The 27,541-nt window shown below is 43.3% G+C and overlaps 2 protein-coding genes across 5 annotated transcripts; both read left to right on the forward strand.

The window, feature by feature from the left end:
- Nucleotides 1-410: 410 nt before the first annotated feature.
- Nucleotides 411-8,693, forward strand: LOC106891264 (hepatitis A virus cellular receptor 1 homolog). 2 transcript variants are annotated; one of them, XM_014947708.1, is made up of 8 exons: nucleotides 411-613; nucleotides 2,579-2,923; nucleotides 4,140-4,190; nucleotides 6,019-6,098; nucleotides 6,367-6,423; nucleotides 7,167-7,281; nucleotides 7,905-7,944; nucleotides 8,343-8,693. In XM_014947708.1, exons 1-8 carry the CDS (start codon nucleotides 565-567, stop codon nucleotides 8,434-8,436), a joined length of 831 nt encoding a protein of 276 aa, XP_014803194.1. In that variant the 5' UTR covers nucleotides 411-564; the 3' UTR covers nucleotides 8,437-8,693. The 2 variants fall into 2 exon arrangements, with proteins under 2 accessions (XP_014803194.1, XP_014803195.1); XM_014947709.1 differs by lacking the exon at nucleotides 4,140-4,190 and having other exon boundaries at nucleotides 412-613.
- A 3,517-nt stretch (nucleotides 8,694-12,210) lies between these two features.
- Nucleotides 12,211-25,347, forward strand: LOC106891263 (T-cell immunoglobulin and mucin domain-containing protein 4-like). Of its 3 annotated transcripts, none has more exons than XM_014947705.1 (9): nucleotides 12,211-12,393; nucleotides 16,395-16,739; nucleotides 17,861-18,295; nucleotides 19,246-19,335; nucleotides 22,449-22,504; nucleotides 23,140-23,221; nucleotides 23,375-23,469; nucleotides 23,701-23,731; nucleotides 24,783-25,347. In XM_014947705.1, the coding sequence occupies exons 1-8, from the start codon at nucleotides 12,249-12,251 to the stop codon at nucleotides 23,722-23,724; spliced, it is 1,272 nt and encodes a 423-aa protein (XP_014803191.1). In that variant the 5' UTR covers nucleotides 12,211-12,248; the 3' UTR covers nucleotides 23,725-23,731; nucleotides 24,783-25,347. The 3 variants fall into 3 exon arrangements, with proteins under 3 accessions (XP_014803191.1, XP_014803192.1, XP_014803193.1); XM_014947706.1 differs by having other exon boundaries at nucleotides 17,861-18,286; XM_014947707.1 differs by lacking the exon at nucleotides 23,375-23,469.
- The last annotated feature ends 2,194 nt before the right edge of the window (nucleotides 25,348-27,541 follow it).

Here is a 27,541-nt window from a genome sequence, read left to right on the forward strand (position 1 = left end):
GAACAATCCCAGCTCCCTCAGCCTGTCTTCATAGGAGAGGTGCTCCATCCCTCTGATCATCTTCGTGGCCCTCTGCTGCACCTGTTCCAGTTGGTCCATGTCCTTTCTGTATTGAGGACTCCAAAGCTGGACACAGTGCTCCAGGTGGGGTCTCATGAGTGCAGAGTAGAGGGGCAGAATCACCTCCCAAGACCTGCTGGCCACACTTTTCCTGATGCAGCCCAGGACACGGTTGGCTCTCTGGGCTGCCAGCGTGCACTGCTGGCTCATGTTGAGCTTCTTGTCCATAATCAAGCAGATCTGGAAAAAAACGAGGTGGATTTTGGAATTGCTGCTGAGTATTGTAGCCTGTCAGTCAAACTGCAGCCAGCGAGCGTTGGGCTGTGTGCACTGCCTGCAGGCAAACCACAGCAAAGGCAATCTGGATTCGACTAAAGGGCATTCAGCTGTCTGTGAAGATGACGTACTGCGAAGTAAAACCAGAAGTGCACGAAGACGATACGCTTTCTTGAACGTCGGTGCTCAAAGGGTGAAGAGGAGTGGTGTTGCTCCTCTTCAGCTACGATGTCGTCGTATTTCTGCATGAATTGGATTCTCCTGGTCTTGTCTACAGGTAACAAAGCGGGCCTAAAGGAATACGTGGATGGGGGTAATGTGCATCAGTGTTTCTCAGGGTTGGAAAGAGAGATTTTATGTTGCAACAGGAAGAATTGCCACATGAAACTGCAGTTTTGTGTTATGAATAGAACTTACCACAGTGAGTCGATAGTTTTCTCGTGGCATTATCTCCTTTTTAAAACAAAATCACGTTGAGGGTATGATGGTTTTAAAGCTGCTGTTTCATGGCCTGTCTGCTGGTCTTATTAGTGAATGATCTTTTGCAGTTTTTAGATAATAATGATCTGAGATGAGCAGAGAACTTTATTTTAGAAAAGATGTAAAACAAGGGTATTTCATTTCAACAGCCTTTATGCAGGTAAATGCTTAGGAAGACAGGGAAAAAGTCATCTGTGGCTTCTGGTGTTTTTTAGCCAACGTGAAACTTTACTGAGACAAATTTATACCTTCACCTTTTTTATTCTGAGAAAGCAGTCCTCCTAGGAAAACATTGTTAAAGACAATGGCACGGAAAACAACAGGTTGCAGAGTGGTACTAGTATGGGCAGATAGACATTAGAAATTTAGTGGTAGAATATGTTCAGTAGAAAGAAAAAGGATATTATAGATATTATTTCTTCTAGTTCTTTCTAAAGCCTTTTATGATGACATTCATTTAGAGCTTTCTTTTTTATATTAAATACAGTATTTTCAGAGATTAGTTTCTAGTATGCTGTTGTGGTGAAGTGTCTGAATGCAGACTTATTTTTAACTGTAATAGCTTAAGTTAGGAAAATAGCTGAACTGGGGAAAACAGCTTTTTCACAAGGGACAATGGAAATCAAACCGTACAGTGCACGGGATCCACTGGTGTGTGTTGGCGGACTGGCCTCAGGGAACTCCCTTCCTAATTATAGACTGAGCTAGATTTTTAATAGAGGTGATTTGTTGCCTGTACTTGCTGCAGAGAGTTCTATCCCTGAAATGTTAATACAGGTAGATCAAAATTTTCACACACGTGAAAATTCATGTTACTGAATTCGATAATAAATGTGTAGTGGTAAATATATGGCAAACAGTTTTCTTTGCAGTACAAGCAGAGAGAACATGCACCTCGGAAGCCCCACTGTGTAACTTGTTAGAAGGTGGTTGCAGGATGGCTTTCACTGGATCACCAGAGCAAAAATTATTTTGGGTGGCACTTAATACAGCTTTTATTAAAACCCTCCTGAAGAGAATACTGACCGGAGTGGTCTAAATACAGCAAAAGAAACTATCTCACTGTGAAGAATGGGCTACTGGCTGCTAGGTCTCACTGAACAGCATGGCACAGCCTTTTGGAAATGACTTTTATTGGCAACCAAACAAATTAGAAACTGTATAAGAATGAGAGAAGAAAATAAGGTAGTGAGAAAAGAGCGTATAAAATTTCTCAGACTGAAAAATCTCTCCTGATAGAAATAGACAAAATGAGCCATTAGACAAGAAGAAAATAAACATGTTCAGCAGTGATCATGCTAACGAAACCTGTCGTTCAGTGGCTTTTCATTGAAAGGGAGGGAGAGTTTCCCACAAGGGTTTTAATGAAAGTCAATGTCTTACCATTCCCCCATGTGTGGCTTGGATTCCATCTGAACTAAGATAAAATATAGAGCTAGCTAACTGACTGGACGGGGCTGAAGAGAAGCCACCAAGTTGTGCAGATGCAAACTCTCTTCACCTCTCTGCCTACCTGCAGAGGCTGCAGAAAGTGTGTTTCTTCTTTCTCTGGCTTAAGACATGTTCTGAACAAATCACTGGCCCGAGCATTGTCCCTCAGTGCACTGGTCCTGCTGGGGTTCACATCTATTCACGGAAAACTCAATCCAGCAATGCCTGGTGGTGTTTGTGAGCTGGGAGGTATTGGGTCATGCGAGATGCGTGAGAAGCTTCCACTTGCAAGCACTGTGCTCAACAGCTACCTCTGTCTTTTTGTCCACAGGCTCCACAGTGTCAGAGCAACTTGTGAAAGGAAAGGTTGGTCAGGATATCACTGTGCCCTGCTTTTACAGTGTTCAAAACAGACGAGATATCACATCAATGTGCTGGGGTCGTGACAAGTGCCCTAATTCAAAATGTTCTCGGACCATTATCTGGACAGATGGATGGAAGGTGACAGAGCAGTCCAACAGCAGGTATACGTTGAAAGGGAACTTGCAGAGAGGTGATGTGTCCCTCACGATTATGAATGCTGTGGAAGCAGACAGTGGGACATACTGCTGCCGTGTGGAGATCTCAGGTTGGTTCAACGACCAGCTACGTAACTACAACGTTGTGGTAGAGAAAGGTGAGTGCGGAGACACTCTCATGTGTCAGTACTATTGTGGGAAATCTGCTGAGTCTAGATTTCAAAGTTTGTGGTGGGAATTATTTCTATAATCATCCATCGGACTGATCTTCAGGGCTTTGCAGATCTGCTGTCTCTGCTGTTTAAATTAAGCTGTCTTTGGCATTGTTCTGATCCCAGCATGGTCACTGCAACTAAAAAAAAGGATGTGGTGCTTTGTTTCATGGTGCGTAGCACTACTGAGCTTTCTTAGAAGCACTATTTGAAGAATTTAAGAGAAAGGGTGGCATAGAACCATAGCATGGTTAGAGTTGGAAGGGCCAGTAACGATCATCGAGTTCCAACCCCTTGCCATGGGCAGGGACACCTCCCACCAGACCAGGTTGCTCAAAGCCCCATCCAACCTGGCCTTGAACACCTCCAGGGATGAGGCATCCACAACTTCCCTGGGCAACCTTTTCCAGTGTAGCACCACCCTCAGAGTAAAGAATTTATTCCTAATATCTAATCAAACTCTCCCCTCTTTTAGTTTAAAACCATTACTCCTCGTCCTACCACTACACTCCCTGACAAAGAGTTCCCTCCCCATTTTTCCTGTATTTTTCCTCCCCATTAAGTACTGGAAGGCTGCTATAAAGTCTCCCCGGAGCCTTGTCTTCTTCAGGCTGTGAACAACTCTCTCAGCCTGTCCTCACAGCAGAGGTGCTCCAGCCTTCTGATCACCTTCATGGCCTCCTCTGGACTCACTCCAAAAGGTCCATGTCTTTCCTGTGCTGCAGACATTGGAGCTGGAGGCAGCAGTGCAGGTGGGGTCTCACCAGAATGGAATAGAAGGGCAGAATCCCCTCCCTTGACCTGCTGGCCATGCTGCTTTGGATGCTGCCCAGGACACAGGCATAGGGTACTGAATTCATCCACAGCGTTACAGTTGCACTCTTTTCATAAAAAACAGTGCTTCGTTTTCCCTGCTTGATTCTAGAGTAAACCCCAGGGACACAAAATGTGCATAGACTTTTTATCAACTCTTCCTTTGATTTTTAGTTTTTCTCTTGTTTGTAAAAAGCATGATAATACATGAAACAAGTGGCTGACATGTACTTGTGTAGCTGGTGCTTGCAATTTTTTATTATGGAAAAATTTTCTCTTTTTCCCTACGTAAATGCACACTAAGGTTATTTATAATGCATATTGGTTTTGTTTTATTTTTTAACATCAGCTAGGATCTCCACTCCAAGTCCTCACACTTACACCTCTGCACAGACCTCAGGTAACTTCTATCCAAGTATTAATCTCAACAGCATATAAAACTCTATTGCAAGTGGGAAACAGATGATAGAAATTTCTTGACTAAAACTTACTAAATATTACCATAGAACCAGAGATCAGAACTTGGATTTAAATTCTGCCTGACATTATATAAAGAGATGGGAGGAAGTTTGCTTCCAGGTGTTATGCCTAAGTAGGCGTTTTATTGGTGCTGCAAGCATTGTTTTTCTTGTGGCTGTTGTTTTGGTATGTTGTTTTCTTTGTGGTATAAAATCTCACATTTTCTTCTGGAAATGCAGCCCATGAGCAGTGAAACACACATTTGTAGGAGCTGGGTATGGCCACTATTTATACAATGTATTTCTTGCTTTATAATGTAGAACTGTTTTATTGGGCTAGCTCAAAAGTCCATCTAATTAAAGAGCCTATCTCCAGTAGCAGTCAGCAGCAGATGATTAAGGAGGATTGTAGAACCAGGGCAGTAATTTCCTGATACAGTGCTAAAGTGTTCTTCTACCCTGGTGTAATGTGTGTCCTGGAGGCTCCCCATGTCCCCTGTAGCCTGTGCATATTGAATAATGTGAGGCTCCTCATTGTAGTGAGCACTCACGGGGTTTCCTCATTCCATTCACACGTTTATAGACTTCTATCATATACCCACTCGGCTGCATCTTTTCAGTCTGAAAAAGACAACTTTAACTTCAAATACGTAAGAGAGAGCTCATAGTGTAACAATACCTTATTCTCTGGATTTTGAAACAAAAATCAGGGATACTATTTGTATTTCTCCCTTTATCTTGGAGGTTTCCAGCTAAGCAACTCCACAGTGTTACAACAGTTGCATTTCCTTTTTGGGAGAGGAAGTGAAAGCTTTCTCACACTGTTTCTGTTCTGGTTGCAAATAACATGGCTTCCAATCTTAGAACTCACGGGTTTTCTTAACCCTGTGATGTCTTCCTTAGCTGCTGGTGGAACAACTGTTTATGTTTTCAGAACACAAGTTAGTATGTGCATGTTCACACAGAGGGAGAATGGAAAGGGCAGGTGGCTGTGCTCCTCCCATCTAGGAATACTATAGAATCTCCAATGGAAGAGAACAGTGAAGCAGATGATCCTGCTCTCTTCAAAACAAAGCTTCTGGGATAAGCGTAACAATTTAAAACGTCAAAGGAACCAGCTGAGGTTGTCATAATGTGAACAGGAGATTTTGTTTTTGGGAAGGTTGTATATCATCTGACAACACATGGAGAAACTGAGACTGATGATACAGAAGACATAAGTTTGTAGCTCTGAATTTTAAATACTGCAAACAGCTTTAGTCTGGGAAATTACCTTGAAATATGCTGCAGATCCTTATGCAAACTTACCATACTTTCGTCAGTCTGCTCATTATATAGCTCTCTGGGACTTTCAAAATCTCACTTACTTTCTCTGACTCTGCACCACTAGCTCTTCCAAGGCCCTGAGCTTTCATCAGTTTTCATCAGATAACCTAAGTTTGCTTTAGGCTTCAACTGCCTCTTCGTGCCTCCAAAAACAGATTGCCCACCTTGGTGACTCCTTCCTTCTGGGCCCGGTGTTGAGATAACAGCAGGAACTTAATTGTTTCCTGGAAGGAGTTCAAAGTTCTGAAAAGGGCGGTGTAGGCTCCCGTATTCAGAGTTTTGTGCTGCCCTCTGAAGGCACCAACCTCTTTATTGTGTGCAGAGCCGAGATGGCTGATAGAGACACACTTAAGTTCAGCGGTACAAGTCAGCAGTACAAATTCCTCTCTGTCAAGGCAGAATGTTTCTCTGTGCAAGTAATGTGTTCATCTTACCTTTGCTCAGCTCCTGGGAGCACCAATGAATCATCCTTCACCATCACAAGAACGTGGCCACCCGTTTCTGCTTCAGAAGCTCCTGAGACTGTAAGCATCTCTGTTGTGCTCCAGCATACCTAGACAAAGTGGGTAGATGTAAGAGGTTATTGGCTCATCCTTACACTTCACTTGTACTGTTTTAGTTTGATTGCAAAAGATGATTATATTTTTTTGTAGTCTGCATTGTTTAGTGCATATGAAAGAATGCTTAAGTGTTCATTATTAAAGCAGGGGGAGGGGGGGAACTGCTTTCCATGCATAAAGTACTTCCTACTAATGCAGGAAGAGCTTTAGCAACATCTTTATTGCCTTTCAGGCCCCTGGTCCCTGCTCAAACACCTCAGACTGCTGGGATGTAACCTCAGACATGCAGGTATGGCAGGACATGGGGAGGGTGGAAACCGGAGTGCCTGAGAGCACAGCAATGCACCTGCACCCCCCCTGCAATGGGGCTCAAACAGGCACCTCTGTCTGTCCTGCTGTGTCCATTGCAGAGTGACAGGCAGGAATATCACCCGGGTTTTATCAGGAAGAGTAGACAGCCAAGTTAGCCTTTGGGAAGGCCTGCTGGGGCATGCTACAAGAGAGTATGTGCTGTGGGCATCCATGCTGCTGCACGTGCAGAATGTCCATCCAGAACCATGCTGTGCTTCAGCCTCTTCCCAGCCTCTGAATGAGAGGTTGGATATCTAATGGCTGGCTTCAGAAAGAAGTTTTGCCTAAATAAAGACCAATGCATGGAGAAGGCATGTTTACTTATTGATATACAGCCTTGAATAACTACTGAATAAGCTGATAAGAAGGGAGTGTGTGTGACACTTGGAAAAAAAATTAATCCTAAAAATAAATATTCACCAAATACTACTAAACTTGCACAAATGGTTTTGTCATAACTTCAGATCCTTTGACTATCTCAAAAAATAACATGTTTAACAGCATGGTTCACACAACTGTTGCAGTGATGCTGCTTGAAACTAGTCCTGTATCTCAAATTAGGCTCTTGCTCTCAACTATACTTTTACAACAGGGTTGCAAAACACACAAATGGCCTTTGGGGTGCCCTATGGGCTTCTCACTGCCAGTGCCACTAATGCTCATGTGTCTTGTGTTTGGCAGAACCCATCCGTATCACGCCCCAGTCAGCAGTATTCAGAAAATTGGCTATACATTGGGATTGGCTTATGTGTGGTACTTCTAGTCATCCTTTTTTTGGCTCTGTTCATCATTAGACGTAAGTACTTTTCACAGGTGGTTATTCAGGTGGGTTGGGTACCTGAAATCGCAAGTGTGGCAGATGCCACGTGTCTTCTGCTTCAGGGAAGTGAGCTAATGTCTCTGGATGGCCACACTCTGTGCCCCTGCACTGTGGCTGCTTGCTTATCTCTCCCCCTTAGTCTCTGGGGCACAGAACACCAAGGTGCCAATGTGGTCTCATCATTTTATGTCTCAAACTCTTCAGTAACCCACAGTCTGCTGAAGAGATGTGTGATACAAGTCCACCTCTCCTGCACCACTCATTTCCCCCTACCTCCTTTCCCTCATTTCCTCCTCAGTTGCCATGTTGTCCCAGTCTTTCCCAATGGGAGGGGTACTGGTTTCACATAAACATATCCACTATTTTTCTATGTCAGACTTTCTCCATAGAGGCTCTTGGTCCAACTAAGCCATATGAATTAGTTCTCATGGAAATAATGGGGATTTCCTACACTAAAAATATCTGCTTAAAGTTCCCACAATTAGTTTCTTAAACTTGACTTTATTTTATTTTTTTGAACCCGCTACCTTACTTGCTTCTGATGGTTTAAAGAAAATTGTTTTCTTTCTTTTTTTATTTTCATTCTGGATGATCCTTAGGATATTCACACAATAAGAAGGCGACGGGTGACTTTCCAAAGTAGGTATTCTGTTCCTGCTTTAGCTGATAGGACAAACTAGGTTGCAGAAAGAAAATGTTGTCAGTATGCTGACTGTTCCACCATGTACTTTGACTTTCTTTTTAAATCTCAAGTTAATAGGAAATGTTGCAAAAAGAAATCAGTCTAACTAACTAATCAGTCGCAGATTCATCAAAAATGAGTGTAACTGGTTCATTGCATTAGGGACCATGAAAGCTTCGTGTGGGTTGTCTCTTAAGTGGAAAAATGATTCATTATCAGTCATGTTTAAATAAGTATTTTTGCATATTTTACATTTTTCCATTGAGCTGGTTGATTTTAGCTATCTGCTTTTCTTCTGTGTTTCTATTGTCTGGGTTTTTTTTGTTTAACGCCATGATTTTTACTCTTTGTGCAGTTTTGTTGCATTTTGGAGACCAGAACGTGCAGGGGACCATAGTGCCCTGGAAGATGAGACCCATGCAGAGGAAAATGTTTATATAATACACTAAGGACTACACGAATGCTTGCCTATGTCATCGCTGGGACATTAAATAGTTTGCAAAATGTTAGCTGCTCTCTTTGCTCAGCAGCTAAACGTGACTGGACTATTGAAGCATTATTCACATCATTCTAATAAAACAAATAAAAGCTACACTTCTAATTAAAAACTTTATCAGCCTGTTCCAGGAACAGAAACTCTACTAGCTCGAATGGAATTTTCCAGAATCCACTTATGAAACCCTAAATAAAGTTACCATTATATTTATTATATGTTCACACTCTCTCTTCCTTTTTGGAAAAAAGAGGAAGTGCCACAAGTGCTCAAACGCAAAAGCAAAACCACCCATGGTTTTTACAATTTGACTTCACTGTGTATTCTATCTGCCGGCTACAAAAAAGTCCATGCTGTCAGAGGGCAGAAGCAATATCATAGCTGCCCTCACAAAGATGACACATGGAAAAAAAACTTGGTAGTATTAGTATTTCAATATATATTTAGTTGAATTTTCATTAAAGTTGGGTATAACCAGTGCTGGTAACAGCCCAATTATGCAATGTACTGAGCCCACAGTTAAATCTGGAGGAGCTATTGAGGCTCTCCCCCTCATGGGATGTCCTCAGAGCCTACAGGATCAGTACTTCAATGTGCGGAATATTCATAGCTTGTTTTCAGAGAACTATGACTAAGTGTGTTTTCCTCTGCAAAAATACATCACTTTTTCTGTGACTTTCTCCTCGGGCCTGCCTATGCCCTGAAAATTTCTCAGGGAGGAAAGTCTCACTTGTAGGCCTCCAAAACAACTGAACAAAAAAATAACTACTTTGTAAAGTGAATGAAATTCTTACTTTTCTCAGCTTGTGGAAAAAGTCATGGGATGGGCATTGCACAAAATATTGGCTGAAAGTTTGCCCTGCCTTTACACCCCTCTAGGCATCAAACAACAATGTCTTATGCTGGGTTTGTTTGCTGGCTTTTAGCTCGTAAGTGGGAATATGTGTGGCCTAGCTTCTTTCCTCCATTGCTCCTCAGTGTGAGCCTTTATGTGTGGTTGAGCAATAGACACAACACGCCCAAATCAGCTTTAAGTGGGAGAATAATTTACCCCAATTGTTTTTAAGAACACATTTTTAATCAGAGGCTGGGGACTTCCTGAAAGACCAGAAGAGTAGTACAGGCAGGAGAGAGACCAACTTTCACCAAAGATGGGTACAAATTTTGCCCGAAAGCTCCTCACAAGCAGCAGGACAGAATACCTACAGCAGACACTGCTGCCCCGGGGAAGACTCAGAGACTTACCACAAACTTTCTATCACGCTCATAATTTTCGAGGGAGTCATGCAAAGAACAAAGCTGTGCTATTCGGTGAGGCATAAAGGAGCAATAATAAAAGCAGTAGATGTTAATGTTAACAGCTGAGACACTTGGGGTCACAGTCTGGTTGTGCCTTAAGGGGAGGTGGGCTCAGTGGAGCAGTTACCCATCCTTCCCCCAGCTGGTAGAGATAGGAGGGTTTGAGTGGGCTGGGAGGGGACTGGTTTCCCCCAGAAGGTCTGGAGAGCCTGGCTAAGGTGGGATACTGCAGGTGAGTGTTCTTGCAAAGGCTCATGAAGGAGGGAAAGGCTCCTCATCCTGTTGAGGAAGGAGGAAATGGAAAGTGAGTTGGGGTAGCAGACCCTGGTGTGCTTTGTACTTTCATTTATGCTGTGTGTTGTCTTCCAGCTGCCTTTTGCAGCCAGAAAGGTTGAAAACGTGGAGGTGAATTCGTGGTTGGCTAAAGACCTCAGTATAGGAGCACAAACGTTAGGTGGTCACTGATCCCTGGGCCAGGGAAGGTGGTGGAAGAAACCAGCTCTGCCATGGTCTGTCTTCATGTCACGTGTTGCCTTGTGTGAGAAGGTACCGAAGCTAGAAAGGACCTGCTAGTGTCAGACTGTATTTTTGTATTTGACTGTTTGTAACAATTACTAAACTAAAATTACTGACCCCACTGCAGACGTTGCTTTCCTTCTGCCTGGCTGAACATGTCACTGCTGTGGGCTCTAGCCCATGACCGGAGCTGGAGGAAGTCTGATCTGGTCTCTGAACTCGATCTCAGAAAACATCTTCAGCAATTTCTGCTTTCTGCAACTTTTACCAAACTAATCTCTACTGAGATCAGAGTTAGACAAGTGTTTCCAAACTTATCTGATTCCAACTGCTCATGCTCTTACAGAGTTTGAGAACAGTCCTTGAAGACTGCTAAATATGAAAATTGCTTGTCTAAAAGGATTTTTTTTCCTTAATATTACAGACTAATTCAGACTAATTCTTAAATTGGAGAGTTTTTGTGCAAAATAAAGTCCTAGGATACCTGATAACCAAAATCTCAACTAAAGTTTCCTTTCTGCTGTGCAATTATTTAGTAAACAGACTCTGCAAAGGTTGTGTGGAGCAAGAACTTTGCCTTGGATATGCAGTGTAACCCGTACAAATACATGCAGGTAGAGGTCCCCTGTGCTATTTCGTGACTTCCACTCCTGTCAGTGGATCTTGGAACAGGCATTTCAAAATGAGCCCCAGAGACGTGCAGGTGGCACTTGGAGCCCATTCACCCATTAAGAAACTATCCACCAGCACACAAACTGGCAGTGCATTGAGTGTGATAAAGCTAACGAGCTGCAAACTGATTTTTGTTCAGAGAGCTCTCTGCCTTTCTTTTTCTATCTGCAAGAAGCCACTAGATAGCAGTACATAAGCAGAAAAGAAGGCATATTTTTCTAGTTCTTCCCAGCATACTTGGATTTTGGGTGGCCTTTTTCAATTCACTCTGCTGCATTTAGCCCAGCCTTGCTAAAGAAACAAAGCTGACGTGATGTTCATCCTCTTTCTTCCCTAGTCACGTGCAACATACTGACCAATTCTGTTTTGATGAGCTTCATGAAATTGGTAGCTGTATAAAGCTCCAAATTTGTGCCCCAGGTGGGATTCAGCTGCTCCCTGCACTGGCATCAACCGGTCATGGGCTCCCAGCCACTGCTTAATGGCAAGTGATGGAAGGCAAAGGAGAAACTGGGATCATTGCAGGGAGAAAGTCTCCAGGTTATTGGGCACATCAGGTCTCATTAGCTCTGCTCACAGAACAGCTGGGGCTGGGTGTACTTGTCATTGTAGGAACTGTACCTGGTAGAACAGAACAAACTATATACTTTACTGATTGCTGGTTAACGTGCCTTATAATGTTGACAGTAAGACACTGCTGTATTGTTGTGTTTATCCCCACTGATTGCTGGGTTTGCTGCACTGAAGCATGTGAAGGTACAGAGAAGCATTGTGGCATCACTTTGATTCAGAATAAACTCAGAATAGTTCTCTGAGTTCACGTCGCTTGAATCTGCCACTAAGTTGGCTACAGCTGCATCAGTTGGCTGCATGGTGGTGAAAGAAACCAGGCATCCTGCTTTTGCTGGAGCCTAGTCTGTTGGGGGTCTACTTCTTGGCACTGCAGTGTAGTGGTAGTGCGATGGATGAGGATGCTAATGAGAGGTAGCTTCCTACTCCAGTGTACTACCGAGTCTAACAGGTCTGCAAGCACAAGAATCCTAGCACGAGAGTTCCTCTCTGATGCTGTGTTGGGAGGGGATTTTGAACAGCCCCTTAAAGCACTAGGATTCAAGGACCTTCACATCCTTCTTAAATTGTGGGACCCAGAACTGCACGCAATATTCAAATTGAGGCCACGCCAATGCTGAATACAACAGTAGAACCACCTCTTTTGACGGGCTTCTATCCGGAAGCGTAGGGAAGAAGCAGTTGCCGTACACAAAATCTGGAAATGGAGAAATGAGACTTCAGTGGGGCTCACTCAGCATCTCTGGAAAGCATAAGATCGAGTTTTCTCTCCTTCCACTCGCTGCCCGGGAGTCTCCACCAGATAAAATGTCCCATTTTGTGCTGTTTCACTGGATTATGATACAGATCTTTATAGGTGAGTCTTCACCAGCTTTTTGTGTGCTTGCTGAGAAAACAAAAATTTTGTAAAATTAAAAATAGCAACACTGTTTTGTGAAAACAAAACAGTGAAAAAGGTCGCAATTGTATACAGAACTTCAAAGGTTTTCTTAGCTTACCGAGTTAATGCTGATTGAGACTTCTTTTTCTGTTTAAAAATGTATGTGGTTTCTTCTGTGTATAGGCTTGGTTAATTCTTCTGTCCCCCCAGATTATCTAATTTCTTTACTGCTGTTGAGTGCGTACTGCTGGCTTTGCTTCTTCATCTGTCTCTCCACTACGCTACAGCGCTGACACAGCACAAACTGGGGAATTGAAATACTGACAGAGTAATGAATGTATATACATGATAAAGAGAGGATTTTCTGAAACTCTGAGGGCTGTCTGCGGCTATGAACCGAGTATGGGAAAGCGCGGCCGGAGATTCCTCTCCTCTTACTCCTAAGTGTTCAGTTCATCCATCTAAAATCTGAATCCTAAAAAAGGTAGAAGTCAAAGAAGAGTAACGTGGGAGACTGGGTCTTGCAAACGTGGTTGGTATTGGCTACATTTCTGCTTGCACACTTAGGGATCAGCAATGCAGTTTCCAAATTGCCTGAGATGGCTCAGGAATGTCAGTTCACTCCCTTTCAGTGGGGCATGAGCTTATGCGAGTTGTGCTTTTAAATCACTTAGGCATTTCAGGAAATTTTATCTCAGATGAATAAATATTGATTGGCTCAGCATGAAATATTATGTATAACATCTACAGCAACTGCGTTCTTCCTAAATTGATCTCAAAAGTAGTGAAAATTTTGGTTGGTGGCAGGATACACCGAGAGCCAAGAGGTGATCTGTGCCCCATTGAGGCAAGGTAACACAAAATCCACGGTGTCTGCTGCGCAAATGGAGCTTTGCCAGCACTTTGCTGAAGCCCAGGGAATTCTGTTATTTTTTTTGTCTTTTGCTAGTCTCAGCAGAAGAAACAGGAAGGCTCTTTGCTTGCCATATCTTCAGCCTCAAAATAAATCAGAGATATTTGCCTCCATATGGTCTTAGTTTCTAAAACTTTCTTGTATGCAGAGCTAGGGAGGGGCGAGAATTACGTCTTATTGTAACTCCACTCAGTGCTGAAAATGGGTATTCTTGAGACTCAGGAAACCACCAGACCAGCAGTTAAATGCTTCTTTTCTCCTTATCAATAATTTTCTCCGCAATTTCATCAGTACAGAAGCTTCAAGAAGAAATAAAAAATATTTTGGGTTGCTAAGCAAAAGATGCCAAGAATCTTCTACAAAGAGGGAAAATTATTCCAGAAATAGATCAAGAAAAAAAATTATTTTCCAACCAGCCTTCTTGGCTGGAGAATGTATGTCTTTGTCCATTGAATGTCCAGTCTACGGGAGAGAAGACCACTACAACAGCAGCTCTTGGAGTTACTACTTGATACCAACTGTCACTGAGGGTTGGTTCAAGAGAGACTATATATAAATATGTGTATATCTGGATGATCTGAACAATTATGAATACCCCTTTTGATTTTGGAAGATGTATTAAACATCTGGAATCCATGTCTCTCTTACTTGGATTAAGGACTTTGAGTGGGAAACCTCACTGATTTCAGTGGTACTACCCAGGCATAGCTGATGGTCTGGGTGCCTTGGGTCAAACCTGGATGCCTAGGAGGATCGCTGCCATGGTCAAGGGTAGGATTCCTCTCACAGTAAGACCAGGGTGTCACAATATAACAGGCTCAAGAACCTCCTAATTTGAAGACATGTTTTGAAGTCCTAGTTACTATTTCTTTTGGAAGAGGTTGCAACTGAGAAGGAAGTTATTGAGTCCTTGCAGAGGTTTGTACCAGTGAATCAAGGCTGTTATAGTATTGAAGCTTTCCATACCAACCTGCAGTGCAGGCAGATGTTGGCAACATTAGCTTCACATAAATTTAAAGAGGATTTGAAACTGCAAAACCTGTAACATTCTAGCACCAATACTGGTGGGAAACTGCACTGGAGACACTCTGGTGCCTTGTGTCTTCCCTCTTCTTCTTTTCATTTATTTATTTAATAAGCTCAGGGCTCTGCTTCTTTCAAAGAGAAGAGCAGGCTAATTTTCATTTGTAAAGGGTCGCTAAATGAAGCTGCTTTTGTGCTGCGCAGCGCCGTGATGAAATAAGAGCTGAAGATAAGCCCGTTTCTCCTGAAGCAGCAGTGACAGCTCCAGGAATAGTTTAAGCTGCTCTTGGTTTTACACACAACTTGTTGGGATGAATTGCAAATATGTGTTAACCCACTCAGTAACTAACCCCCTGCTCTCCTAGGGATACTTTCAAGGTCATCTGAATGAACCATTTTGTTCTGTTATTACAGAAAGAGCCTGTTTTCTCTATTTTGCTGTAAAAAGGCATACGAATCTCCCCTTTCCAAGGACTAAAACAAGCAGCCATCTTGCAAAGCCTTATCCTGTATGCGGGAATTCATTTTTTTGGCACGTCCTACCTTCATTTCACTGCAAAAGCCTCTGTCCTTCACACTATATTGCATGTTGTTTTGTCTGCCTCTACTCTTTTAGCATTTGGAGCTGTGGAAACCTGAATGACTTGGCTTATTTTGCCAATGGGATAAGCAATAATGAAGCCGAAATGTCATCCCAATAACAAGTCATGAGGCAGCCTGCCACAGACTAAAACCTCACCTGGGGAATAGTCCATTAAAGACAAAACAAAAGAGACATGGACACAGTTGGAAGCATCTGTTTGCTATCTGGGAGGCACGCCAAGAAGAAAAGGCATTCAAACAGCTGGCAAAATAGAAATGTTTGGCAAACCAAGGCCAAAGCTGGTGATAATAGCAGCAACTGCTGTAAGTTTTTTTTGGGGTAAGCAAGCTGGCCATCAGACATCAGGTCTGCAGGATGATGCTCTTGCTGCAGCAGAGGACCAGATCTGGAGACTCCCCAGGTCCCTCTGCTCCTACTCCACCATATGTAACCGATAACATGGGGGGAAAAGGCAACAAGGTAGGAGAACTGACACACAATAGATTAATGTAAACCAGAAAAGATTTGTTTCTGTATGGGACCCTTTTTTTTGGTATAGTGCCTTTTATGAAGAAGAGATTCCTTTTAGGGCAATCTGGGAACTGCATAGACAGTTAAGATGGAACAATACGTAGCAAAGATTCAAACCACATACTAAGGTGGGTATTGGCTGTAAACACCAAATAAAGCTGGTCATTAAGAGCAAGAGCACAAGGAAAACATGCCCTTTTTAACATCAGTGTAACACTAGCAGTTAAAGCTTTGATGTACGCTGTGCTCTGCAAGGTACGTGGGATGGTTGGCAGGGCTTGCTCAGAAACAGAAAAAAGCACTTTCTGAGAACAGGTTCCATAACCATATCCCACTGCTCTGCCAGCTTAATTAGGCCCTAATTTCACACATGAACAGGTATTTTGGACACTGCTATCGAGACTGTCAGTGAAAGGCAACTATGACAGCATTTCCTTCTTGAAGGAGACGATGATGGACTGAGAAAAGCAGATGTATTTCACACTAGGTTTCTGAACAACTTTCAAACAATCTCTTAGAGATGTATTTCACACTGTTTCTGAACAACTTTCAAACAATCTCTTAGGAGAGGAGGTGAGATGGGAGCAGAGTTCCCAAATTCCATTTGCACAGGTCTAGTCTGCACTCAGGTTGCCAGCTACAGACCTCTGCTTTGCTTACCACATGTTCAATGTGGGTGATATATTTCATGAGCAACTCTGCAGCAGCTGGCTGAGGGCAGAGCATGGATCCGGCCATCTCCTGGCTGTCATCCGCTGTGCCCTGGGCCATTAGCTGCCACCAGCTCCTGGGGAAGGCTCGGGGGATCTGTAACTGTGCCCTGCCTGCAAGCAGGAGAATTTCTTTTCCTGCCTCATTGTGTTGCACAGGTAGAGTCACTCATGGGAGAACGGCCAACACTCATCTTTCCTTGTTCTTCCTTGACAGCCCACGCCAATTCCGAAGCTGTTGTTAGAGGAGTAATAGGACAACCTGTTCGGTTGCCTTGCAGTTACTCGGTGGCGCGAGAGAAGGACATCTCCGACATGTGCTGGGGCAGAGGCCCGTGTCCAAAATCAAAGTGCACTGACAAAATTTTGCACACCACTAGGAATAGGGTGACATTCAGAACGTCGCAGAGATACGATCTCCGGGGCTATATTTCCTACGGAGACGTGTCTCTCACGATTGCAAAAGTGATGGCAGAAGATGCAGGTACATACTGCTGCCGCATAGAGATCCCGGGCTGGTTCAACGACATCAAACAGAACATACACCTGGAGGTGGACACAGGTGAGTTTGAGGATCCTTGTGATACAGCCAGCAGGGAGAAACCTCTCTCTGGGTTGGAGTTTAAAACTGGAGTTTATGTGTTCTTTTTTGTTTGTTTGTTTGTTTTGGCAAAATGTGGTTTTCTGAAATCATGTAGTTTTCAAGGGAGGTCTGCAACCAGTTACCAATTTGAATCGCAGATGATGAGCAGTTTTGAGGAGAAAATAGTAACTTTTACCTTTCTTCTGCCTTTCAAATGAAATGTTTGATTTCTCATTGCGTAGCTATATTTGACGTTTTAAAAGACGACGGAATTGAAAAAGGGATTTATCATTTGAAGGGCCCTTGGAATGAAATTCAGTTTTTCATTTGGGGCTCACCCCAACACCAAAAAGGCTTTCATTTGCTTCATGTCGTAAGGAGACCCACGTGTTTAGGAATTCTGTCTCAGAGTCTTGAAGGACTTTTCCCCCTTCATATTATTTTGCTGAGCTGCGGGATAAAGTAAGAGTCTTACAAAGTCGAGAAGAGGCTGCAAAGCATTGCAGAGCACAGAGAAAAAGATGTACCCACCCTCCACACTGCAGAAAGACAATTTTTTTTCTGACTTTTATAGGGTATTCAGGAGTGCAGTTGGTGCTGACGTACACAGCACTCTTGTATGCCTGTTGCAAGTGATATAACAAGAGAGTGGGGGGGAAAATCCTGCAATCCCATGTCAGTTCCTGAGTTTGAGGGCAAGAGAGTTCAAAAAAAACAAGGACTGGTTGAAAAGATTAGCAGAAAGATTTTAACTGAGGATCAAGCTGGTTTATTTATTTTATTTTCATAAGGACATTGAAAAGCAAAATCACAAAGTTTGCAAGGTTTTGGGTTCTACCATGAGGGGTTCTGACCCTTCCATTTTGTAACAGGGTCAAGGAGGGGGTGCATGAGACCTTCAAAAGACAAATCTGTAATTGCTTTGGCTGGGGCATGTCTTCTGCTAATTAAAGCACCTTTTAAAATAGCAGCTCTCCCAGCTTCATTCTCAGTATTTTAGCAGCTACATGATTTTAATTCATTTCTGGGTTGGCTTTCCTCGGGGTCAGTTCTGAATGCTCTAATCTAGTTTTTCTGTTGGCTATGTTTTTTCCATGCAGCCCCTCCAGTGACAACAACCACCACAAGAAAGGCTCCCGTTTCCCCTAAACGTTTTAGAAAAACAACTTTGGCTCCCCGAACAACCTCTGAGCATCAAACAACAGCAGAGACTACTGTCCTCCTGACAACCACCATCCCCCCAGCAACAACTGCAACCACTGATCATCAAACAACAGCAGAGACTACTGTCCTCCTGACAGCCACTGTCCCTGAAGCAACAACTGCAACCACTGAGTCTCTAGCTGGAATCACACTGAAGACCTCTGTTCCTCCAAAATTTGCTGTGACAGAAAATGATATTTTTCCAGAAACTGTGCTGACAACTAGTGCTCCCCCAGATTTTTCAACTGGTTTCCAAACAGCTGACACGAGGACTGAAGATGACTACATGTTCTGCCCAACAGACTCTGTCCCTCTTCCTGGAGGTACAAAGGGTAACCAGTGCCAACCCTTTCTTTTTTCTGTGTAGCATCTGGTCTGTGTTAGCCTGACTCTGGCATCATACAGACTCTCCAAATACTTATATTATATCTGGGAAGTCTTCTCTGAGATGCCTATTGCCTCAGTAGGTTTAAGGAAACACAGGTCAAGTGTTGGGGATGATGCCAAACTGGGGTGAATGGCCAAGACAGCAGAGGGTCAGGCTTGCCTTCAGAGGAGTTCTAACAGGCTGGAGAAATAATGTGATGGAAACCTCATGAGGTACAACAGAAATAAATACAAAGTCCTGCACCTGGGATGGAGTAAGAGAGATTAACTCAAGTATGGACTAATTTTTTTTCATGTTTTGGGAAAGGCAATTGAAATGGTCTGATGAAATGGTTAGTTTAGGGCATGTTCTGCCTGAGCAATAAAGTCAGTGAGAATTCAAAACATGCTTAAAATTCAGTACTTGCATTGTCATCCCATATGAAGGCTGCTGTTATTATTAATATTAGGTGATCAGAGTCACCTATTAGAATTCTAACCATTCCTAGGTTGCTCTTTATCCACATCAGTGACTTCTTTTCCACAGACTGATGTCTGCACACAAGGCTGGTTTTTGTACTTTTTTGTGTCTTCTGTCACTTGAAGTTCTTCCTGACCTGAACCTCTAAGGACAGCTTTTCTGTACCATCTCTCATCTTCCAGCCATAACAAGTGCCTCAGTTAAGCTTGGCAACAATTAATTACATCCACAGTTGAATAGTTGAAGCATCTAACCACTGGCCATGTTAGTAAAGTGTACCAGTTATCTGGGTAGGATGAGACCCAGAAATAAAAACTGAGGTGCAGATTTTCACCTCTTAGTTACAGGTGCAGAACTGTGCAAGTGATTTTGAATGCCATATGAAGACCCTCCTAATCAGTGATCTTTATAAGCATGACTTTTACTTTGTTTCAGTGACTACCAAATTCCCAAGTGCATTTCCGACTGCAGAGGGAACTAAAAGTGCTGACAGCTCTCTCATGGTGGAAGATGTGCCAACTGCAGGTGAGGAGGGTAACATTGCAAAGTCAGAAGTTGCATGTTCAGAGGTAAATGAAGAAGTTGTCATAAAAAAAAGTATTGACTATTCTTAAGTGTACCAAACTTACTGATAGCTATTCATTGCATCTGAAAGTAAGAGGTATATGGGGTCCCCACAGAAATTGTGGTCAGGATGTAACAACAGCTGAGAAAAAACAGCTGAGAAAAAGCCTCCAAAGGAAGTAGATTTTGAGTCACTGACTGTCAGGTATCTCAGGTCTGAAAGAAGTTAAGACTTTTCTCTGTCACCATCCAACCTGAATTCTCAGGTATCTGATTTGTCATCACTGTGAATTCATTGAGCTTTCAATTTTAAATCCTCCCTGAGTGTTGTGAGCTTTGAACCTCACTGGATATTCAGCCAGATGTGACTGCAGGCTCAGCTCTCCAATGCTCAATATGTGCCCTTGGTCATGATGGAAAGCAGCAGTCAATTACCACAATTACCAATCATTCCTTCAAGAAAAAAAGAAACTATATACAAATTCATACTGTACCTGAGAAATGAACACACTTCCATGAAGTTTGCACTTCGTATCTTTCAGTCAAGTACAAAAGTAGAATGGCTCAAGTTATTCAGGTGTGATAGTCTACCCACCCGATGCCCTTAAGTGAGAACTTAAAAAGGGAAAGCTGAAATTCAAGGATGGTATGTCATATTTAGCTGTTAAGAGAGTTCTTTTAGTTTCAACTAGTGCCAAGAATCTCTTCATTCTTAAAAACACAGTATTTAGACTTTTGCAGGTCTTTTTTACTAGACCTAGAGACTTACAGCAGAAATAGAGTTTAGGAAGCTGTTCCTTAATGCCCCTGGAGAGGGCTCACAGAAGAGAATAAACTGGTCTTTTGAGCATTTGTGTGGGTTCTCACCCCTGTCTCACTTGTTATCTTTCTGATGTAGTTCTGGATAATGTCTATATTCTGCCATTGAAAACAGGGAGTTTTGCAAAGGGTCTTACATCTGGGATTCTGGGGGCAACTTCAGTTGTGAGTGTGGACTAGAAAGAGCCACCACAAAAGCAGTAAGATCAGAAGATGTACCACGCTTATGTGAGTCATGTACACTCCCACCCATGCAAAAACTTGTGTCACGCTGTTTCCGAGAGCCAAACCGTTATAAGGTGTGAAAATGCTGCAGCACAGCTGAGCACTGTCTAGTAAGAGCCATAAACCAAGTTAAATTCTTGACTCTGTCTCCTTTTACTCTGTGAAATAATGCACTAAATGGACCAACTTTAGCCTTATTGTAACGTAAGGGAAAGCTAATTTGTTGATGAACTCTGTATTGGTGTTAGCACAGTGGCTGGGAGAGAAACACATAGTTGAGAGAGTGCTCCTTTTCCAAGTACAGTTCCTGCCAGTTAGGTTGGGTTAGCTGGGGTGGTTGGTTCTTGCTGACTGGGCTCTCATTTAGTTTCTCCCCTGTCTTCACCTGCTTTCCCCCCAGCAACTACCCCACCAGCACCAACCATGCTTTGGACCCCTTGCTCTTTCAGTAAGCAGCAGTAGTTGCTCCCATCAGGCTGGCTGCAGTGCGCTACTGGAAAGTTTAATTTTAACTTGTGGGAGATGCATGTCAGAGTGAGATGTGCACTTCTTCTGTATTTGGGGGTAGCTCTGTTGGATTTCTGCCCCTTCCCTTCCCTTCTTGGAAAAGAGTGATGTCATAAAACAGGCGTATGGTAAAATGTTCATGTATCCCTGGGATTTTCAGCACTTGCTAGAGTTTATTACCTACATTTGTTTAGCTGTAGTGCTTATTAGCCATAATTTCTTTTCTACTTCAGTGCAAAATTCTAGCCACAGTCGCATGTATATGAGCTACGTGTGCCCTGAGCCTGTCTTTGATAAAATGTAAGCACAGTATTTCATACATGGAGACAATTAAACTCATCTCTCAGAGAGAGCTGAGAAATTTGGCGGAGATTAGATTATTCACTGAATAACATACTGTGAAAAACTTTTTAAAAAGAGCAAAAAAGCAATTTTTTTTTTCTAATACACTTATTTGTGACCATCTGATCACCCCCATCATCATGTGATGCTCTGGGTGTCTCATGCATAGAAAGTTTCCTTTGGCTGCGGTCTCGGGCACCACAAGCGTGTTACATATACATGCCCCAACAAATTACTCATCTGATCCCTGGCATGTTTTGCTCAGATGGAGGCTTCACAGTTGTTCTTTTGTCAAACATTTGAAAGCATTACTCATCACTGTCTTTTGACATATTAGGGTATGACTGAAGGCACAGGAACTTTCCTGTCATAGGATGTAAGCTGAGGTTTTGATTCACGAAGCTGAGTGACTCCTCTGTTTTTAAGATGCTGCGAAGCATTGGGTGCTTCCTGCAACAGATTGAAGGCTCCAAATACTTAAATACTTCATTACTTTGTAGCATGAGGTCATTAATTTAGGCCCAAGCCTAAATTAACTTTTTGTGACTTTAAATTCACTAACAAAAGCAAGAGAGTAGGATCATACGGTAACGGCGGAAAAGCTTGCTGCAAGAGTTCTTGGGGATTCATTTAGTTCATCTCTGTTTCTAAAGCTTAGAAAACTAGAACTGATTTATCCTTAATATCCCAAAATAGGGGGGGAAAAAAGTGCATCCACTTCATAGAGCTTTCTTAAATCTGTGGTAAGTTACCTGAATGTAAAGATGTTTCCTCCGGTTTTCAGTACTAATGCAGCTTTCAAATATTGCATCACACATAAGACAGACCACAATTAAACTGAGGCAGTTCCTCCACTTAGACTTGTACCTTGTTTACTACCCCTGCTCTCTACGACATCTTGTCATGTTACAGAAGTGAAAACTCCTTTGCAGCAGACAAGTTTCTGCTGTCTTGTTTCATGGGCTATCCCTGGGAAGCCTCTTTTTTCCCAATGACTGCCTGATATACCACTTGTGGCGGAAACAAGATTGTTTGCTTTTGGTTGTAAGGTGCTTTATTTCTCCTGTTCAGGACCAGATTGTGCCCTCCTCATTCCCTTCTCTGAAGCAGTGACAACCACAGTGGCTCTCACTGCTTCAGGTGACTGTGCCAGTAATAATTTCAGTCCCTTTTGTTTTCAGGGATTTCAGCAAGTTCCGATGACAAGGCTGAGGAACAGGATGATACCAGAGTTAAGGTAAAAAACTTACTCTAAGTTTCACGAGGGTGAAGCCAGAAGGACAGCAGAACAAGCTGGTGATTTTCGATGTATTCATACTAAAGGGACAGGGTTTGCAAACAGTAGCTTGAACTTTTGTTTGGAAGCTGAGGAGCCACCTATTAATCTTTCCAGTGGATAGAGGCAAAGCCTGTGGCCATCCCACCTTGTTTGGAGACTTCATAAAAACCTCATCCCCCTGACACTCCTGTGGGACAGGCAGAGGTAGCACGCTTGGGGTGTGATCAGGCAAAAGGCAACTTAGAAGGGTTGTTACACTTCCATGTCTCTAATTAAGAGAAGGATGAGGGTGACTAAGCTCCTACTTTAGACACCTTATTAAGAAGTTCATCTTAAGTGGGATGAATCTAGGCTCAAATGCTTCAGAATAAGATTTATTAAATACTTAACAGGTAATTCACGTTGTTTATCATGATCAGCCTGATGTGTCTTCTCCATACTTTGTACAGGCAAGCTCAGAAAAGCCTTGCAAACCCCAGCCCGATGCAGATATTTCAGAGCTCTTAGCCACTAGGCCAACCCACTCCTGTGTGAATAGGTCTGAAGTAAACATATTTCTAAATCCTTTTCAGTTTTTCTCTTCTCCCTTCCAGTTTCCCAGCTATGCCATTCTCATTGCCTGTCTCATAGCATTGTCCATTCTTTTCATATTGATGCTTTCGGTGCTCCGGAAACGTAAGTATCCCCTAGCAATTAATTGACCAATGTTTCTAATGCTGGCTTAGCGCAGATGTCCCTCTTTGTCTCTGGTTAATCTTCTGGTAAATCTGCCATGGCCCCTGTGACAGCACTCTGTTCTTTTTATGGGGGTTGCTGTCCTTACTCCAGGACTGTGTCACCACGAGGAGACCATGGAGCATGAGTTGGTGGGGATGCAGCGCGAGGAAACCTGTGCAAAGAACGTGTTCACTCAGTTATTGCAGGTCTGGCTCATCTTGTTGGCTCTTGCTTTATAGTAATGTGGTCCCATAGTTTCCTGGAATTGCTCCTTACAGACATTTGTGTAACTTAAATCGGAATGAGATCCCTTCTTTCCTGCTTAGCCCACAGAAATTTAGCAACTTGCTATCTTTTCTTCCGAACTTGTTTGACAGATTCATTAGAATTATAGATTTCTTTTTGCCTTTGTGACATTAATATTATTTTGCTTCTAGGTAAACACACAAAGAAGTTTATAACAAAAAGGTAATCCATTTTGTAATTTCCTATTAAAAGTTCCAATATAATTTTTCTTAGAGGCAGGAAGGAATTGGCCACTGATTGCAATGGGTACAGTATTGGCTTGAGGTGCTGACTACTAAAGTTGTATTATGAGCAAGCTTCAGGTGACTTCACCCCAGAAAATAAAACAGTGGTTCCTGGATACTGCTTCTATGCAGCAGTGAACAGACATCTGAGCCCTGGAGAACTTTGGCAAATGGTACTTACTGTTATGTGGTGACCCCAGTTTAGGGAAACACCTAATGCGCTTTTGATCAAATATCACAGAATGACTCTGGTGGAGAAATTAAGAGATAAATGGTTATGGTGATCAACCAGCAAAATGATTGCTCAGAGAGGGATCAGGGATTTATGGACAGTCTGAATGAATACACAATGAATGGGGCTCATGAAGGGCACACTGCAGCAGTGTGGCAAACCAGGCTTTTCACTAGTAAATAAATCCTGGAGCTCTCATGGGGCCACTGCACCCTCTCACACGTTCCTTTGGTCACACTGAAGTATCTGAAGTGATCTTTGAGGTGATCGTTTTGAGGCAGATATGAAATGTTGGAGTATGAAGAGTCACCCCATGCAGGTGTAACTGATAAGTTCATGTCTTCTGGCTTATCTTGAAAAAAGGGATTTTCTCTAGACAAACCACAGGATAGTCCAGTCAAGAATCATCCCTTTGCCAAAGACCAATAATTTTTCAATAGTAGATGGTTCACCACTGCATACCCCACCTAGGAGATAAGAACTGGGGGCCAAGGAGGGACTCTTCTCTGAATGCCATGGTGGTTACCCTACAGCTGTCACTATAAAATCTGAACAGCCCTTTCCTATCCATTAGAAAAATGCAAACAATTCTCTCTCTGGTGTAAAAAGTAGGCATTGCACCACTGAAGTCAGTGGACTCAGTAGCTTCTGGTCTCTGTTTCAATGGGAATTTGCTGACGTTAAAAGTAAGAAAGTGTGCTGTGAAGCAGCAGTGTGCTTTTGCCCCATCCATAGCTATCTATGCTTCTCACTACAGCTTTGGACCAGTGGAAGACGCTGAAAAAGTTTTCAATGGCGCCGAAGGAGAAAACAGCATGTTTTCCCTGTGAGGACCTCCTACGTCAGCTGTGGACGTCATGGAAAATAAAAAGGGCCTGTTTCGTGCTGCACTGAGAGATGCTTATGAGCCCTCAAAATATCAGTGGGTGAAAACCAAAGGCCAAGTCTTCCACTGTGAAAATTTAAAATCTTTGTGCAAATTTTGCCATGTCACCTTTAAAACTCATTGCAAAAAAAAGCTTCTTTGAGAAGGTGCTTTATGCATTATTCATAGGTGTTTCCAGCATCCGCATTCTAACTAATACCATGTTACAGAACTGAATTTGCTTTTCTCCATTTTTACTAATGCTCTTCCTTGAATACAACTTACACTGTGAGGAACAGAAGAGAGAAGAACTAACATGGAATGCTGACTAACTTCAAATTGCCAAAAGTAAAATAAAATCAGGAAATACAGCTCTTAATGCTTTTATATAATCAAGAGAAAAATTAAGCCGTAAGAATGCCATGAGTATAAGTAAAAATGCAGATTACTTAATGGGTCAAGAATGTTATAAGTAAAAATGCAGATTACTTAATGGGTACTAATGCTGCCTGTGATTCAGTATGTTTGAATGACCCTTGGAGACTACATTAATAAACTTTGTAATTTACCACTAGCAATTGTATTTCTTATGCCACATCCTAAGGCATTTGAGCAGGAGTTAGTTATTCCCCAGACGTAGCAATGACTGGTGTGCTGTCTCAGCTCTCCAAAGTACTGCAGTATTTCCAGAGGTGGGACAATGCCCAGAAGATCAACCTGTGGGAAAATTTTACTATCCTGCCCCCACAACCCTCCACACCACTCATTTGTAAATCCATGTCCCCCCCATCAATGTGCGTAGGGGATCCCCAGTCATTTGTTTGGAGTTGCCTTTTGGTCCTCACGACAACAGCATGCAAAACCCAGTAGCTCTCATGGTGGAGTCTGCTTGGCAATGCAGCCCTGCGTCATCATCAAATGACCCAGGGTGCCTCATTTAGGGTTCCAGCGTAGCATAGTGATGTCTGCCTGGGTTTTGTATGGATGAGACTGGTGTGCCCAGTCCCACCAGTGCTGCCCGTTTACCTTTTAGAGAAGTTGCAGGTGAGAAGCACAATGCAGAGCACAGCCACATCTTGGAAAGTTTGGCCTTTCAGGTGCCCGCGGGAGGTGGGTGAAGCTACCTCCATGTTTCTGAGCAGCATAGGCAAAAATCCAGTAAAAGGCTCTGGGGATAGTAAAAACCATGAAGAAGAAGAGATGAAGGGTAGCATTCACCTGCTGCTACTTCTAGTAGGGACAAAAGGGCTGCAGTGGAGAACATTGCTGCTGCTGGGGAGAAAATTTGTCCCCAGTCCTTCTCTGCAGCAACAAGCTGCCCCAAGACTGCTACCCCATCCTCAGGGACACCAGCAGGACCTGCCATCCCTGTTCCCAGGACTTTGGTGTCACAGAGGTGGCGAGCAGGCTGTGGCTGCTTAGCTGCTCACACATAGCCCTGTGTTGGGCTTAGAGCTGCCCCTGAGGCTGGGGATGGTTTGGACATTGTGGGCTGCATGGGCACCTGTGTGGTTAGTACAGGGGGGGCACCTCCATGCTGTGGATGTTGGCTTGGCCCCAGGGTGCCTGAGCAGGAGGCAGGGCTGCCGGCACCACAGAGCAGTCCAGGGAAATCCAGAAATCCTCCCTGTTATCCTCAAGCCATATAAATGCTGCCATAATGATAGCTCTGCAGCACTAACCTTGTCTTCTGCTCAACTGGGAAAACTGGAGCCTTCAGGTGGCTGCGAGGCAGACCAGCAATGCATGGCACAGCGAAGCCCACCATTTCACTGTACTAATCACACCCTTTCTGATGGCACTTTTCCTTATGTTTCAGCTGGGTTGAGATTTAGGCTTTCAAAGCCAGACTGAGTTGGTAACCAGCCTGGAGGCATTAGGAGGCTGGGGGGATCATCTATGGGACACGCTGCAGAGCTGTCATTATCTCATCTGTCTTCACCAACTCTGCTGCAGTGACTATGGGAATGGCATGGGAGAAGGTTCAAAGCCACAACACTGTTTGTTATGTCCACTGGTGGGAGTTCACCAGTACCTGCTATAGCAACTCTGGGCAACGACAACTTGAAGCAAGAGCCCCTATTGTGAGAATAGCATTTGATCAGAAGAAAACATGGTGTGGCAGCTCTGGACTTCCCCGCTGCTCATGCCCAAGGGCTGTGGTGAGACTTTTTGACTCTACAGCGTCTTCTCACAGGCCATGAGTTAGAGGGAGGCAGGGGAGGTTCCTCTTTGGGTTCCTTCTCCGTTTTGCTGGGGTTCAGCACCCTGCTGCCCTGCTCTAGCCACACTGTGGGTGGCCAAGCAGAGGATGTGGCCAGCAGCCTCCCAGGTTGGGTTTGCTCAGCTGAGACCCGTGTCTGTCCCACACTGGTTAATGTGGCTGCTGCCACCCAACACACAGCACGAGCTGAGCCTGGGGGCTGGCGCCTGACACTGCTTCTAGGCAGGAATCCCCCACAAATCTGTAAGGATTAAAAGGGGAAAAAAGACCCAAACAGTTTTGAAGTACTCCTTTAAAAAAAAAAAAAAAAAAAAAAAGCTTTTTTTTTTTTCTTTCCTCCTCCCTCCCCCAGGTAAACCTGCTAATTAAGCCAGCAATATCTTAATTGCAACTTCCAATTGGCAAGGCTGGGCCAATCCTTTTGCTC

The sequence above is a fragment of the Calidris pugnax genome, unplaced genomic scaffold, assembly GCF_001431845.1.
Source record: "Calidris pugnax isolate Ruff unplaced genomic scaffold, ASM143184v1 scaffold27, whole genome shotgun sequence".
Taxonomy (NCBI): Eukaryota; Metazoa; Chordata; class Aves; order Charadriiformes; family Scolopacidae; genus Calidris; species Calidris pugnax.

What these genes read in the sequence shown, in the direction of transcription:
- LOC106891264 (XM_014947708.1), top strand. Translation starts at nt 565, where the DNA reads ATGTCGTCGTATTTCTGCATGAATTGGATTCTCCTGGTCTTGTCTACA. An exon ending in TCTCCTGGTCTTGTCTACAG is followed by an intron (nt 614 to 2,578) that starts GTAACAAAGCGG and finishes TTTTGTCCACAG; the next exon opens with GCTCCACAGTGTCAGAGCAA. An exon ending in GGCTCTGTTCATCATTAGAC is followed by an intron (nt 7,282 to 7,904) that starts GTAAGTACTTTT and finishes GATGATCCTTAG; the next exon opens with GATATTCACACAATAAGAAG.
- LOC106891263 (XM_014947705.1), top strand. Translation starts at nt 12,249, where the DNA reads ATGAGACTTCAGTGGGGCTCACTCAGCATCTCTGGAAAGCATAAGATC. An exon ending in GGAAGATGTGCCAACTGCAG is followed by an intron (nt 19,336 to 22,448) that starts GTGAGGAGGGTA and finishes TTTTGTTTTCAG; the next exon opens with GGATTTCAGCAAGTTCCGAT. An exon ending in TGTTCACTCAGTTATTGCAG is followed by an intron (nt 23,470 to 23,700) that starts GTCTGGCTCATC and finishes TTTTGCTTCTAG; the next exon opens with GTAAACACACAAAGAAGTTT.